Raw genomic sequence first — 17038 nt, forward strand, 5'->3', positions numbered from 1 at the left:
AACCAGGATCATGCACAGGAGGTCAGTCGGGAACAGGAGCGGAAGCGAGGTCAGGAGCCAGAACCAGGATCATGCACAGGAGGTCAGTTGGGAACAGGAACAAAAGCGAGTTCAGGAGCCAGAACCAGGATCATGCACAGGAGGTCAGTCAGGAACAGGAGCGGAAGCGAGGTCAGGAGCCGGAACCAAGATCATGCACAGGAGGTCAGTCGGGAACAGGAGAGGAAGCGAGGACAGGAGCCAGAACCAGGATCATGCACAGGAGGTCAGTCGGGAACAGGAGAGGAAGCGAGGACAGGAGCCACAACCATGATCATGCACATGTCAATAAGGAACAGGAGCGGAAGCAAGGTCAGGAGCCAGAACCAGGATCATGCACAGGTCATTCGGGAACAGGAGCGGTAGCAAGGTCAGGAGACAGAACCGGGATCATGCACAGGAGGTCAGTCAGGAACAGGAGCGGAAGCGAGGTCAGGAGCCAGAACCCGGATCATGCACAGGAGGTCAGTCGGGAACAGGAATAGAAGCGAGGACAGGAGCCAGAACCAGGATCATGCACAGGAGGTCAGTCGGGAACAGGAGAGGAAGCGAGGACAGGAGCCAGAACCAGGATCATGCACAGGAGGTCAGTCGGGAACAGGAGAGGAAGCGAGGACAGGAGCCAGAACCAGGATCATGCACAGGAGGTCAGTTGGGAACAGGAGAGGAAGCGAGGATAGGAGCCACAACCATGATCATGCACAGGTCAATAAGGAACAGGAGCGGAAGCAAGGTCAGGAGCCAGAACCAGGATCATGCACAGGTCATTCGGGAACAGGAGCGGTAGCAAGGTCAGGAGACAGAACCGGGATCATGCACAGGAGGTCAGTCAGGAACAGGAGCGGAAGCGAGGTCAGAAGCCAGAACCCGGATCATGCACAGGAGGTCAGTCGGGAACAGGAATAGAAGCGAGGACAGGAGCCAGAACCAGGATCATGCACAGGAGGTCAGTCGGGAACAGGAGAGGAAGCGAGGACAGGAGCCAGAACCAGGATCATGCACAGGTAAATCAGGAACAGGAGTGGAAGCGAGGTCAGGCGCCAGAACCAGGATCATGCACAGGTCATTCGGGGAGAGGAAGCAAGGTCAGGAGACAGAACCAGGATTATGCACAGGTCAGTCAGGAACAGGAGCGGAAGCGAGGTCAGGAGCCAGAACCAGGATCATGCACAGGAGGTCAGTCGGGAACAGGAGAGGAAGCAAGGACAGGAGCCAGAACCAAGATCATGCACGGGAGGTCAGTTGGGAACAGGAGTGGAAGCGAGGTCAGGAGCCAGAACCAAGATCATGCACAGGAGGTCAGTCTGGAACAGGAGAGGAAGCGAGGACAGGAGCCAGAACCAGGATCATGCACAGGTCAATAAGGAACAGGAGCAGAAGCGAGGTCAGGAGCCAGAACCAGGATCATGCACAGGTCATTCGGGGAGCGGTAGCAAGGTCAGGAGACAGAACCAGGATCATGCACAGGAGGTCAGTCAGGAAAAGGTGCGGAAGCGAGGTCAGGAGCCAGAACCCGGATCATGCACAGGAGGTCAGTCGGGAACAGGAATAGAAGCGAGGACAGGAGCCAGAACCAGGATCATGCACAGGAGGTCAGTTGGGAATAGGAGAAGAAGCGAGGACAGGAGCCAGAACCAGGATCATGCACAGGTCAATCAGGAACAGGAGTGGAAGCGAGGTCAGGCGCCAGAACCAGGATCATGCACAGGTCATTCAGGGAGAGGAAGCAAGGTCAGGAGACAGAACCAGGATCATGCACAGGTCAGTCAGGAACAGGAGCGGAAGCAAGGTCAGGAGCCAGAACCAGGATCATGCACAGGAAGTCAGTCGGGAACAGGAGAGGAAGCAAGGACAGGAGCCAGAAACAAGATCATGCACGGGAGGTCAGTCGGGAACAGGAACGGAAGCAAGGTCAGGAGCCAGAACCAGGATCATGCACAGGAGGTCAGTTGGGAACAGGAACGAAAGCGAGTTCAGGAGCCAGAACCATGATCATGCACAGGTCATTTGGGAACAGGAGCGGAAGTGAGGTCAGGAGCCAGAACCAAGATCATGCACAGGAGGTCAGTCGGGAACAGGAACGGAAGCGAGGACAGGAGCCAGAACCAGGATCATGCACAGGTCAGTAAGGAACAGGAGCAGAAGCGAGGTCAGGAGCCAGAACCAGGATCATGCACAGGTCATTTGGGAACAGGAGCGGAAGTGAGGTCAGGAGACAGAACCAGAATCATGCACAGGAGGTCAGTCGGGAACAGGAACGGAAGCAAGTTCAGGAGCCAGAACCATGATCATGCACAGGAGGTCAGTAAGGAACAGGAGCAGAAGCGAGGTCAGGAGCCAGAACCAGGATCATGCACAGGTCATTTGGGAACAGGAGCGGAAGTGAGGTCAGGAGACAGAACCAGGATCATGCACAGGTCAGTCGGGAACAGGAACGGAAGCGAGGTCAGGAGCCAGAACCAGGATCATGCACAGGAGGTCAGTTGGGAACAGGAACGAAAGCGAGTTCAGGAGCCAGAACCATGATCATGCACAGGAGGTCAGTCAGGAACAGGAGTGGAAGCGAGGTCAGGCGCCAGAACCAGGATCATGCACAGGTCATTCAGGGAGAGGAAGCAAGGTCAGGAGACAGAACCAGGATCATGCACAGGTCAGTCAGGAACAGGAGCGGAAGCAAGGTCAGGAGCCAGAACCAGGATCATGCACAGGAAGTCAGTCGGGAACAGGAGAGGAAGCAAGGACAGGAGCCAGAACCAAGATCATGCACGGGAGGTCAGTCGGGAACAGGAGCGGAAGCGAGGTCAGGAGCCAGAACCAAGATCATGCACAGGAGGTCAGTCGGGAACAGGAGAGGAAGCGAGGACAGGAGCCAGAACCAGAATCATGCACAGGTCAGTAAGGAACAGGAGCAGAAGCGAGGTCAGGAGCCAGAACCAGGATCATGCACAGGTCATTTGGGAACAGGAGCGGAAGTGAGGTCAGGAGACAGAACCAGGATCATGCACAGGAGGTCAGTCGGGAACAGGAACGGAAGCGAGGTCAGGAGCCAGAACCAGGATCATGCACAGGAGGTCAGTTGGGAACAGGAACGAAAGCGAGTTCAGGAGCCAGAACCATGATCATGCACAGGAGGTCAGTCAGGAACAGGAGCAGAAGCGAGGTCAGAGCCAGAACCAAGATCATGCACAGGAGGTCAGTCGGGAACAGGAGAGGAAGCAAAGACAGGAGCCAGAACCAGGATCATGCACAGGAGGTCAGTCGGGAACAGGAGAGGAAGCGAGGACAGGAGCCAGAACCAAGATCATGCACAGGAGGTCAGTCGGGAACAGGAGCGGAAGCGAGGTCAGGAGCCAGAACCAAGATCATGCACAGGAGGTCAGTCGGGAACAGGAGAGGAAGCGAGGACAGGAGCCAGAACCAGGATCATGCACAGGTCAATAAGGAACAGGAGCGGAAGCAAGGTCAGGAGCCAGAACCAGGATCATGCACGGGTCATTCAGGAACAGTAGCGATAGCAAGGTCAGGAGACAGAATCAGGATCATGCACAGGAGGTCAGTTAGGAACAGGAGTGGAAGCGAGGTCAGGAGCCAAAACCAGGATCATGCACAGGAGGTCAGTCGGGAACAGGAACGAAAGCGAGGACAGGAGCCAGAACCAGGATCATGCACAGGGGTCAGTCGGGAACAGGAGAGGAAGCGAGGACAGGAGCCAGAACCGGGATCATGCACAGGTCAATCAGGAACAGGAGAGGAAGCTTGGACAGAAGCCAGAACCAGGATCATGCACAGGAGGTCAGTCGGGAACAGGAGCGGAAGTCAGGTCAGGAGCCAGAACCAGGATCATGCACAGGAGATCACTCAGGAACAGGAGAGGAAGCGAGGTCAGAAGCCAGAACCAGGATCATGCACAGGAGGTCAGTCGGGAAAAGGAGCGGAAGCGAGGTCAGAAGGTAGAACCAGGATCATGCACAGAAGATGACTCAGGAACAGGAGAGGAAGCGAGGTCAGAAGCCAGAACCAGGATCATGCACAGGAGGTCAGTCGGGAAAAGGAGCGGAAGCAAGGTCAGGAGCCAGAACCAAGATCATGCACAGGAGGTCAGTCGGGAACAGGAGAGGAAGCGAGGACAGGAGCCAGAACCAGGATCATGCACAGGTCAGTAAGGAACAGGAGCAGAAGCGAGGTCAGGAGCCAGAACCAGGATCATGCACAGGTCATTTGGGAACAGGAGCGGAAGCGAGGTCAGGAGACAGAACCAGGATCATGCACAGGAGGTCAGTCGGGAACAGGAACGGAAGCGAGGTCAGGAGCCAGAACCAGGATCATGCACAGGAGGTCAGTTGGGAACAGGAACGAAAGCGAGTTCAGGAGCCAGAACCATGATCATGCACAGGAGGTCAGTCAGGAACAGGAGCGGAAGCGAGGTCAGAGCCAGAACCAAGATCATGCACAGGAGGTCAGTCGGGAACAGGAGAGGAAGCGAAGACAGGAGCCAGAACCAGGATCATGCACAGGAGGTCAGTCGGGAACAGGAGAGGAAGCGAGGACAGGAGCCAGAACCAAGATCATGCACAGGAGGTCAGTCGGAAACAGGAGCGGAAGCGAGGTCAGGAGCCAGAACCAAGATCATGCACAGGAGGTCAGTCGGGAACAGGAGAGGAAGCGAGGACAGGAGCCAGAACCAGGATCATGCACAGGTCATTCAGGAACAGTAGCGATAGCAAGGTCAGGAGACAGAATCAGGATCATGCACAGGAGGTCAGGAGCCAAAACCAGGATCATGCACAGGAGGTCAGTCGGGAACAGGAACGAAAGCGAGGACAGGAGCCAGAACCAGGATCATGCACAGGAGGTCAGTCGGGAACAGGAGAGGAAGCGAGGACAGGAGCCAGAACCAGGATCATGCACAGGTCAATCAGGAACAGGAGAGGAAGCTTGGACAGGAGCCAGAACCAGGATCATAAACAGGAGGTCAGTCGGGAAAAGGAGCGAAAGCGAGGTCAGAAGACAGAACCAGGATCATGCACAGGAGGTCAATCAGGAAGAGGAGCGGAAACAAAGTCAGGAGCCAGAACCAGGATCATGCTGCGGAGGTCGGAAGTGTGGTCAGGATTTAGCCAAGGTCATACACAGAAGGCAGTGAGTGAGGTTCGAGGAACAAGCCGGGGTTAGAAGCAGGAGAGAAGCCAAGACAGGTCCAAGGGCAAGCTGGGTTAGCAACAGGGAATCCAAGAATACAGCAAGACACGGAAGCACAGGAACGGGGAAGGCTGATGATAATCCAGCAACTTTTGGACCAGACTGCTGACTTCCAGTAGGCCACTCTTCGGCTCCACCCACTAGCTTCTAGAAACTTCTGGTAGCTTCTAGAACCAAGGAGAGGTACCAGAGGCCTGATCTGTAGAGTTCCTCCAGCCTGACCTACAGTAACCCCCGACCAATTACCCAGAATCACACAGCTACTGCGTAAAAATACATTTTCCTCACTCGCTAACTAGACTGTACAATAGAGGGCGCTACAAGTGGTTGGATTAATATTGTTAGTTTAATTAATTTATATTGTTCGATGTCTTTTGTACTCAAAAGTGCATGAGGATGATCTCAGTTATTTGTAGCAATCCATGTCTGCTGAAGGAAACTAAGGGGTCTATCTTATAAAAAAATGTTCAAAGTATTGGCCCAGCCATGAAAAATCCTGTCCGTAATTTGATAAACAAATTGATTTCCTATGATCCTCAGCTCCATCTAGTGGTAACATTATGACCACTAGATGGAACCAATGAGCATAGGAAATCATCAAGAAAATCAAGAAATAAAATAAAGCCAAATTTGTTATATTATTTTTTATTAAATTTTTTTAAAACAAACCTCTGTGTTTTTACACCACAAAATGTCCTCAGCCAATGAGAGGTAATGACTCCATTTTTATTTTAAAAAGCCTAGGGGACTGCCTTTTAAGTGGTGGGGTTAACGTGTTTCGTCCTGGAAGACGACTTGAGAAAACTGACCTCTTGCAAGAGTTTCCACCACAAAATGTACTCAGCCAATGAGAGGTAATGACTCCATTTTTATTTTTCTCCTGCTATCAATGGCCAACACGGTACAACACTTCATCCATGTCTTTGGTGATCTCTGATCTCCTTATCAACTGTTTCTTACATGATGAAGATCAGCCATGGAGTATATCTGAGGTGTATATCAGGGTGTGCTTCTTCCCCACATGTCCAGCAACATTCATATACAAGACATTTCCCGCACTCACTAATACACCTCGAGGGTTGTGTGGGACCCCTGATGTACAGGAAGACAGGACTTCAGTGAGGAACTATTCCCTCACTCAGACCAGGAAAGTTCATTCTCCTCCATGTCTAATTTCAGATGACTGTAAACAGAAGACTTCTGTGACGGACAATTCCCGTACTCAGGACAGGAAAGTGGCTTCTCCCTCGTGTGAGATCTCCGATGTTTGTAATAACTAGACTGATCTGAAAAACGTTTCCCACACTCAGGACAGGAATACGGCTTCTCCCCCGTGTGCAATCTCTGATGTGTATAAAGATGGGACTTAAGTGAAAAACATTTCCCGCACTCAGGACAGGAATACGGCTTTTCCCCCGTGTGAGATCTCTGATGATGATAAAGATTGGACTTATCTGAAAAACATTTCCCGCACACAAGACAGCAAAATGGCTTCTCCCCCGTGTGAGACCTCTGATGTGTGACAAGGTTTAATTTATGTACAAAACATTTCCCGCACTCAGGACAAGAATGCGGCTTCTCGCCCGTGTGCAATCTCTGATGTCTGTAAAGAATGGACGTCTGTGAAAAACATTTCCCGCACACAGGACAGGAATATGGCTTCCCCTCTGTGTGAGACCTTTGATGTCTGCTAAGACTGAACTTCCCTGAAAAACATTTCCCGCAGTTAGGACAGGAATATGGCTTTTCCCCCGTGTGAAACCTTTGATGTGGGATAAGTTGTGATTTTCTTGCAAAACATTTTCCGCACTCAGGACACGAATATGGCTTCTCACCCGTGTGAGATCTTTTATGCGCATTAAGACGGGATTTAAAACGGAAACGTTTCCCGCACTCAGTACAGGAAAACCTCTTATGTGTTGGAAGGATGGCACCGTCCCTCACAGTCTGAGGTTCCTCAGGATAAGAGGAATACGATGGTCCGGCACCGTCCCTCACAGTCTGAGGTTCCTCAGGATAAGAGGAATACGATGGTCCGGCACCGTCCCTCACAGTCTGAGGTTCCTCAGGATAAGAGGAATACGATGGTCCGGCACCGTCCCTCACAGTCTGAGGTTCCTCAGGATAAGAGGAATACGATGGTCCGGCACCGTCCCGCACAGTCTGAGGTTCCTCAGGATAAGAGGAATACGATGGTCCGGCACCGTCCCTCACAGTCTGAAGTTCCTCAGGATAAGAGGAATACGATGGTCCGGCACTGTCCCTCACAGTCTGAGGTTCCTCAGGATAAGAGGAATACGATGGTCCGGCACCGTCCCTCACAGTCTGAAGTTCCTCAGGATAAGAGGAATACGATGGTCCGGCACTGTCCCTCACAGTCTGAGGTTCCTCAGGATAAGAGGAATACGATGGTCCATCTACACTGTGTGGTGCCGGATGGACATTTGAGGTAGTCGGGTTTTCTCCTGGACTATACTGTGTGATGTCCTCATCTTCTACTTTACAGTCTGGAGACAAAGTGAGACAATCCTCTGAGGTTTTCCTCATCTCCCGTCCATCTACTAAAATAGAAATACAAAGATTATTACTAGACATGAGCAGATTGGTTCCCCTAAACCAGGACTCCGCCCACATCAGGCAGCTTTGTCTCTGAGGGTCTTACAATTCCCCCCTCAAGGTAACTAGTAAATGGGTCCTCTGATCTCCTACCAATTCATTTCTTTATTCATGGACCTTAGTCAGAGAGTGAGGAAACAACGAGAACTGTCTTTTATAGGAGTGACAGTGATGAGGGGATTATAGGACGAGTGTCAGGACTTTGTAATGTATAACATAGAGTATATAGTGCAGGGGTCAGTACTCATAATTTTGGTATTCAGTAATCAGTGGCAGGTTATATGTTTATCAGAGACAAGTTGCAGAGGTCCCACACCGCTGCCTCCCATCCCCTGAGACTGTACTCAGTGACTTGGGTCTGAGACTATACAGACATATCCCTCCACCCGGCACAGCCAGCAAATAACAGAGCAAGTAACCCCAGGAGAATTGTTCTGTCAGAGATCTTCCTAGACCCGGGTATGGGGCAGAAGACCCGGGTAGGTCAAGCAACATCTATGGTGAAAATAAACATTTTGCTGCCAGCTGAACCCCAGAATCTCCATAAATCCAGTCTAGATACATCAATTATGTCTGCAGCACAGAGAAGGAAGATTATCCGAGAGAAATACAGGAATACAGGACGGGGAACACAGCTCAGGAAAGTGACCAGGGGATTACAGGCTGATATCACGCAGTCCCCGCCCTACTCTGGACCAATCAGTGAGCAGTAGGAGGAGGAGGAATGTATTCAGTGTTAATGACCCACCTGTGCTGATCTCTGTAGGAGTGTCCTCCTCTATAAATGTCCCCGTTATTCCATCCTTCTCCATAGACTGCTGATCATCCCTCACATACCTCTCTTCTTCTTCTGATTTAACCTCAAATTCTATATCGATTGGATCTCCACTCTAAATCAAGAAAATTAGAGAAAATATCATCTGTAAAATATATTTATTATTATTTTGACATCACATAAGAAATCTACACATCGTCTCCATGAGTCTGTGTCTTATAATCTCCATCCCACCAACCTTGTAACAGTGAGGGATGGTGTGATCTTCCTGTGTGGAATCCCGGGAATACAGAGGACGGGGACATCTCTCTGGTGGGTTCCTGGTATTAGGTGGCTCCTTCATATCCTTGTGTCCTTCTGAAAACTCCTCCATAACTCCATACTCCTCATCCTCCTCTTTATACTCTTCTTTAACAACAATATTATCATCCCCGAGGTTTCCACTCTGAATATATAATAAAACATTAATTGTAACAAACAAGCTTGTGTATAAATCATAACTACCAATAATTGTTCCTTATCTACCTGATGATGGTGAGGGATGGTGTGACCTTCCTGTGTGGAATCCCGGGAATACAGAGGATGGGGACATCTCTCTGGTGGGTTGCTGTAGCTGGATGACTCCACCATGGTGTCCTGGTACAGATCTTTGTGTTCTTTTGGAATCTCTGACTCCTCCATCACCCCATCCTCATCATCCTCCTCTTTTATCTCTTCTTTAACCTCAACTTTAGAATCTCTCAAGTTCCCACTCTGAATATATAATAAAAATGACATCAATGGTAACAATGCAGATAATGTACAGATCCTAATGATACTATCAGTGATTGTTCTTCATCTACCTGATGATGGTGAGGGATGGTGTGACCTTCCTGTGTGGAATCCCGGGAATACAGAGGACGGGGACATCTCTCTGGTGGGTTCCCATTACTGGATCCATCTGTAGGAAACACACACACTGACTGAATACATTGTTTCTATGAGTTTATCAGATGATGGGGGATCTAGGTGGAGCCTCCGTAATGCTCTCTCCTTTACAATAAAGTCTCCTCTTACCCGGTGATGTGAGGGGCAGCTGATTGTCCATCATATTGCCAGCTCGGCTCTCGTAATTTGCTATTTATACCTGACATCACTTCCGGTCTTTACCTGACATCACTTCCTGTCTTCCATAGAGACTTCATGTCTCTATAGTAGAAGTGAGAAGATCACCACCTTGTGGAGCTCAGAGGAACTGCAGCCCCGAGAAACGTCTCGTAGTGTGAACACGGCCTTGTGCTGTGTGTGTATGTACTGTATATCCTTATAGATGGGGTCATCTCTACTCCCTCCAAGGGGGATAGAAATATATTTTGAGATATGGGGTTCGCTTAGCTCATTGGTAGATGCATTTTAGTGAACTCCATGCCAGTCTGAACTATGTTTAAAAGGCCTAGAGGCCTGGTTTTATTTACCAAAAATACTGGAAATTCCACGTACTGTATATAGCTGCCCATGCAAGAACAGATAACAGAAAATACAGAGCCACCTGGCTCTCTCAGCTAGTAGTCCTAGCTCCCAGCCCTCTGGTTCTCCTGGCTCACTCAGCATTTAGCTGAAGCACCTGGCTGCATGGACTCATCCCCGGTGTCAGTGTAGCACCCCCTAGCCTGGCTAGAGTGCTAAGTATAGGTTTAGTGTTAGTGTAGGTACATTTTCAGGCTTAGCTGGTAGCCAAGCCTGTGTGTTTATCTGGGTCAGGGTTTGAGTGACTCAGGTAGGCTGGATGACTCATCAACAGCTTCTCTGGTGACTCCCCCTGTTATCTGGAAACTCGGAGAAGATTCCAGGAGTAGTTGGGAGGGGTCTATGAGGAGCTAGCTGGAGTATTCTGAGGGCTCTGACCAATCCCCAACATAAGGTTCGGCAGTCCCCCTTAAATACTCTGGGTCAGCCCAGCTGGGGCAGTGTGGAGTTCAGGTGGAAGATGGAGATGGAGTGTTAGGCTGTCGGAGGACTTTGAGATTAACTCCCTAGTCTGAGGGGGGGGGGGGGGGGGTTTGAACCCAGGCCTGGGCTCGGGTACAGAAGGGTCCCCTTCTTATAACACATGGAGGGATCCTGATCAGAAGGCATGGGAGCAAGGAGAGGACAGCAGAAGGACACTGCCAGGCAAATCTCTAGGGAGGAAGACAGTCAGGAGGGCTGGTGAGTGTTGCAGTCAGAGGACTGAGATGCATGCATTAAAGGAATGGGCGCAAGCAGTCATGGATGGATGCAGAGTCAATCTGGGAGGACTGTGGAGAACTAGCCACGAGGGCTAGTGAAAGGGGAAGCTGTATCCAGGCGGGATGGCAGTGCCTGAAGAGGTGGTACTGGGAGCAGTAGCCACAGAGAAAGACAGATAACACCAAAGACCTCTCTTTTTGCTACACCACTAAAGGGCCCCGCGGTCCCTGCCTGCAAAGGGCATTCACTTGGATCTGACTGAGGCTGTCTTGGATCAATTTGTCAGTGCTAGCTGGTCCTGGGAGCTGTAGTTCTACAAGCAAGTCTGTGCTGGAGGAAGAAGAAGAGTGTGTATATACAGGATGTATATAGTTTGTGTCCCTGAAGAGTTTCTACTAATCAAATGGGCATCCCATAATAACCGTAACCCATCCAAGGTTACTTCCCCTAAATAATAAAACAAACAAAGATGCAAGGACTGCTTCTTGTCTCAGGAGTGATTGAGATATTCATGTGCCTGGCTGTGCAGGGTGGTGGATAACCAACGTTCACCAGCAGCTCCTGCGGGGGTAGTGCTACATCTGGATAGGGGTTCTCCTCACACCCCGGCCTCTCTCAAGACTTAAAGACTCTGTCCAGTCCCCTGGACTCACCAATTGCCTCAGCTTTCTCAGTCTTTCCATATTCGCATAGCTGTCCCAACTTTCCCAGTCCTGTGGGCAAGGATTCCCTCCAACATGGGGTGCATTCTCCTGAGTGGGTCACCTCTCCTGGCTGGAGCACACACTTCTCTACAAAGTTTTTGTCTCCAAATGGTAGCCTTGAGCTATGGTCAGGCCTGGCTTATAACGAATCTGCACAACTGTCATCTCACATGGCCTGCAGGTCTCCAGCGAAACGCAGACAAAGGACCAAAGGTTTTATCCCACCCAAGACATTGTGAAGCCTTCAAGCCCAGCTCTCTGGTTCTCCTGGCTCACTCAGCAGGGGGTTTTCTCCAGCAAAGACGGATAACATAAAATGCAGAGCCACCTGTCAGACAAATCTGATTTATTTTTAGGAAGAGGTAAGTAAAACATTGGACAGAGGGGTGGCTGTGGAATACTTGGCTAGAGGGGTGGCTGTGGACATGGTAAACTTGGACAGAAGGGTGGCTGTGGACGTGGTATACTTGGACAGAGGGGTGGCGGTGGATGTGGTATACTTGGACAGAGGGGTGGCGGTGGTCGTGGTATACTTGGATTTTGCTAAAACGTTCGATACAGTTCCCCACACACGGCTCATGTGCAAGGTAAAGTCTACAGGCTGGAAATATCAGTTTGTAAATGGATAGAAAACTGTCTAAAAGACAGAATTCAGAGAGTCATGGTCAATGACTCTTACTCTGAAAGGTCTAAGATTATCAGTGGTGTACCCCAAGGTTCAGTGCTGGGACCATAACTTTTTAATACCTTTATAAATGATATTGGGTCTGGGATCAAAAGTACCATTTCGGTCTTTGCAGATGACACCAAGCTATGCAGTGGAATAACGTCCTTACAGGATGTCTCCAATTTACAAGCCGACCTCAATGCTCTGTCTAATTGGGCGACTATGTGGCAGATGAGGTTTAATGTTGATAAATGGAAAGTTCTGCACTTGGGGGAATAAGAATTTGCATCATACATACTAGGGGGAGTACAACTGGGGGAATCCATAGTGGAGAAGGATCTGGGGGTTTTGGTAGATCATAAGCTCAATAATAACATGCAATGCCAAGCTACGGTTTCCAAAGCGAGCAAAGTCCTTTCTTGTATAAGAGAGGTATGGACTCCAGAGAGAGAGATATAATTTTGCAGGTTTAACAGGTGGGCGATACAGGAAGCGAGGTCAGGAGTCAGAACAAGGATAATGCACAGGGGGTCAGTTGGGAACAGAAGTAGAAGCGAGGTCAGGAGCCAAAACCTTCTCTCTGCCAATCGCTCCACTGGCTTCCATTCAGTGTCCTTCACCCCTCTCTGCCAATCCCTCTACTGACCTCCATTCAGTGTCCTCCACCCCTCGCTGCCATTCCTCTATTGGCTTCCATTCAGTGTCCTCCACCTCTCTCTGCCAATCCCTCCACTGGCTTTCATTCAGTGTCCTCCACCCCTCTCTGCCAATCCCTCCACTGGCTTCCATTCAGTGTCCTCCACCCCTCTCTGCTAATCCCTCCACTGGTCTCCATTCAGTGTCCTCCACCCCTCTCTGCCAATCCCTCCGCTGGTCTCCATTCAGTGTCCTCCACCCCTCTCTGCCAATCCTTCCATTGGTCTCCATTCAGTGTCCTTCACACCTCTCTGCCAATCCCTCCACTGGTCTCCATTCAGTGTCCTCCACCCCTCTCTACCAATCCCTCCACTGGTCTCCATTCAGTGTCCTCCACTGGTCACCATTCACTGTCCTCCACCCCTCTCTACCAATCCCTCCACTGGCCTCCATTCAGTGTCCTCCACCCCTCAGACAATCCCTACTCTGGCCTCCACCCCTCTCTGACAATCCCTCCACTGGCCTCAATTCAGTGTCCTCCACCCCTCTCTGCTAATCCCTCCACTGGTCTCAATTCAGTGTCCTCCACCCCTCTCTGCCAATCCCTCCACTGACCTCCATTCAGTGTCCTCCACCCCTCTCTACCAATCCCTCCACTGGTCTCAATTCAGTGTCCTCCACCCCTCTCTGACAATCCATCCACTGGCCTCAATTCAGTGTCCTCCATCCCTCTCCACTGCATCATATTTCTTCAAGGAGTTTTTTAAGAAAAAAACAGACCTGTAAGACTGAAGGGCAGTGGAGATCTCTCTCTTCAGCTGCTCTCCTTCCTCAGCTCCAGCCTGGAGGCAGAGCCCCCTCAGCCCTGGGGTCCCCTCCCAGGCTCCACAACATCCATCCTCAGCACTCCAATTTTCACCCGGCAATAACAAACCTTCCCTTGCTAGCCAGGCTCCACAATATTTATGGGCTAACTCAACCACCCTGCCAAGCCACCTGCCTGGGGATTGGTCAGATCTCCATAAATATGCAGATCATAGTCTCTCTTCGCCTCCCCCCACTAGCTTCTAGAAACTTCTGGTAACTTCTAGAACCACAGAGAGGTACCAGAGGCCTGACCTGTAGAGTCCTCCAGCCTGACCTACTGTAACCCCCGACCAATTACCCAGACTCACACAGCTACTGCGAGTGAGAATAAATTTTCCTCACAAATAGACTGTACACTAGAGGGCACTACAAGTGGTTGCTTTAATATTGTTAGTTTAATTAATTTATATTATTCAATGTCTGCTGTAATCATAAGTGGATGAGGATGATCTCAGTTATTTGTAGCAATCCATGTCTGCTGAAGGAAACTAAGGGGTCTATTTTATTAAAAAAAATTAGTTGGACAAATGTGAGAAGCATTTGCCAAGCCCTGAACACAGTGATTTCCTATGATCCTCAGAGCTATCCGGTGGCTATAATGTGGTATTTTTTTCCTGTACCTTCATTAGCAAAAATAGTGCCTCACAGCATTCTGGTCACTAGATGGAGCCAATGATCATAGAAAATCATCAAGAAAATCAAGAAATAAAATACAGCCAAAATTTATCATAGGTGGGTGAATGCGTGTTACATTCGTTCAACAAATTTTTAACAAACAGACCTGTAAATGTTTTTGAAATCTTCCACCACAAAATGGTGGAATGAGGTAATGACTCCATTTTTATTTTAAAAGGCCTAGAGGACTGCCTTTTAAGTGGTGGGGTTAACGTGTTTCGTCCTGGAAGACGACTTGAGAAAACAGACCTCTTGCAAGAGTTTACACCACAAAATGTACTCAGCCAATGAGAGGTAATGACTCCATTTTTATTTTTCTCCTGCTATCAATGACCAACACGGTACAACACTTCATCCATGTCTTTGGTGATCTCTGATCTCCTTATCAACTGTTTCTTACATGATGAAGATCAGCCATGGAGTATATCTGAGGTGTATATCAGGGTGTGCTTCTTCCCCACATGTCCAGCAACATTCATATAGAAGACATTTCCCGCACTCACTAATACACCTCGAGGGTTGTGTGGGACCCCTGATGTAGAGGAAGACAGGACTTCAGTGAGGAACAATTCTCTCACTCAGACCAGGAAAGTTCGTTCTCCTCCGCGTCCAATCTCAGATGACTGTAAACAGAGGACTTCTGTGACTGACAATTCCCGTACTCAGGACAGAAAAGTGGCTTCTCCCTCGTATGAGATCTCTGATGTGTATAAAGATGTGACTTACGTGAAAAACATTTTCCGCACTCCGGACAGGAATACGGCTTCTTCTCCATATGAGACCTCTGATGATAATAAAGAATGGACTTGTCTGAAAAACATTTTCTGCACTCAAGACAGGAAAACGGCTTTTCACCCGTGTGAGATCTCTCATGTGTGACAAGGCTTAATTTATGTACAAAACTTTTCCCGCACTCAGGACAGGAATACGGCTTCTCCCCCGTGTGGGATCTCTGATGTGTGTAAAGATGGGCTATCTGTGAAAAACATTTCCCGCACTCAGAACAGGAATAGGGCTTCTCACCCGTGTGCAATCTTTGATGTCTGTAAAGAATGGACTTCTGCGAAAAACATTTTTCACACTCAGGACAGGAATACGGCTTCTCTCCCGTGTGAGATCTCTGATGTGTGTAAAGATGGGCTATCTGTGAAAAACATTTCCCGCACTCAGAACAGGAATACGGCTTCTCTCCCGTGTGAGATCTCTGATGTCTGTAAAGATGGGACTTCTGCGAAAAACATTTTCCACACTCAGGACAGGTATACGGCTTCTCTCCCGTGTGCAATCTCTGATGTATGGATAGATGGGACTTCATTAAAAACAGTTTTTTGCACTCAGGGCAAGAATACGGCTTCTTACTGGTGTGAGATCTTCTATGAACATTAAGATGGGATTTAGAATGGAAGCATTTCTGGCACTTAGTACAGGGAAATCTCTTATGTGTTGGAAGAACGGCACCATCCCGCACAGTCTGAGGTTCCTCAGGATAAGAGGAATACGATGGTCCGGCACCGTCCCTCACAGTCTGAGGTTCCTCAGGATAAGAGGAATACGATGGTCCGGCACCGTCCCGCACAGTCTGAGGTTCCTCAGGATAAGAGGAATACGATGGTCCGGCACCGTCCCTCACAGTCTGAGGTTCCTCAGGATAAGAGGAATACGATGGTCCGGCACCGTCCCTCACAGTCTGAGGTTCCTCAGGATAAGAGGAATACGATGGTCCGGCACCGTCCCTCACAGTCTGAGCTTCCTCAGGATAAGAGGAATACGATGGTCCGGCACCGTCCCTCACAGTCTGAGGTTCCTCAGGATAAGAGGAATACGATGGTCCATCTACACTGTGTGGTGCCGGATGGACATTTGAGGTCGTCGGGTTTTCTCCTGGACTACACTGTGTGATGTCCTCATCTTCTACTTTACAGTCTGGAGACAAAGTGAGACAATCCTCTGAGGTTTTCCTCATCTCCCGTCCATCTACTAAAATAGAAATACAAAGATTATTACTGGACATGAGCAGATTGGTTCCCCTAACCAACCAAGATGAAGACTGGACTGATCCTGAAGACCACCATCATTGAGTTATTGACTCCTCCCTCATTATCACTTTCTGTTTAAGGTTCCAAAATTGGAGGATGTTATCACATTATTATCACCATGTAAAAGTCTGTGCTCCAATCAAATCATCAGATATAAAATGTCCAGCTGATAGGAAATGGGTGTGACAAAAGAGAATACATATTATGTGTATATATAGCAGTGGGTGGAGGGGAGAGAGAGAAGTCAGGACTATGTAAGGTACAACATAGAGTATACATTGTAAGGGTCAGGACTCATAATATTGGTATTCAGTAATTAGTGGTGGATGAAATGTTTATTTCAGAAAAAGTTGCAGAGGTCCCACACCGCTGCCTCCCATCTCCTGAGACTGCACTCAGTGACTTGGGTCTGAGACTATACAGACATATCCCTCCACCCGGCACAGCCAGCAAATAACAGAGCAAGTAATCCTGGGAGAATTGTTCTGTCAGAGATCTTACTAGACCCGGGCATGGGGCAGAAGACCCAAGGTACATACCCCAGGTGTCTAGGTCAAGCAAACCCTATGGTGAAAATCTAAATTTTACTGCCAGCGGAACCCCAGAATCTCCATAA

At 49.3% G+C, this 17038-nt stretch overlaps 1 protein-coding gene across 1 annotated transcript; it reads right to left on the minus strand.

Moving 5' to 3' along the window:
* Positions 1-6086: 6086 nt before the first annotated feature.
* LOC141106823 (uncharacterized) lies at positions 6087-16500 on the minus strand. Its single transcript, XM_073597750.1, has 3 exons — positions 14965-16500; positions 10084-10117; positions 6087-7893 (listed from the first exon to the last, which is right to left on the minus strand). Exons 1-3 carry the CDS (start codon positions 16395-16397, stop codon positions 6373-6375), a joined length of 2988 nt encoding a protein of 995 aa, XP_073453851.1. The 5' UTR covers positions 16398-16500; the 3' UTR covers positions 6087-6372.
* Between the last annotated feature and the right edge of the window lie 538 nt (positions 16501-17038).

Source organism: Aquarana catesbeiana, linkage group LG08 (assembly GCF_042186555.1).
Source record: "Aquarana catesbeiana isolate 2022-GZ linkage group LG08, ASM4218655v1, whole genome shotgun sequence".
NCBI lineage: Eukaryota > Metazoa > Chordata > Amphibia > Anura > Ranidae > Aquarana > Aquarana catesbeiana.

Excerpts from the sequence above, each read along its gene's own strand:
- LOC141106823 (XM_073597750.1), bottom strand. The coding sequence starts at position 16,397 with ATGTCCAGTAATAATCTTTGTATTTCTATTTTAGTAGATGGACGGGAG. Across the intron at positions 10,118-14,964 it reads AACGAACTTTCCTGGTCTGA|CTATATACAGTACGTGGAAT; the intron begins GTGAGAGAATTG and ends TTGCATGGGCAG. Across the intron at positions 7,894-10,083 it reads TGGAATTTCCAGTATTTTTG|CCTCAGAGACAAAGCTGCCT; the intron begins GTAAATAAAACC and ends GAATTGTAAGAC.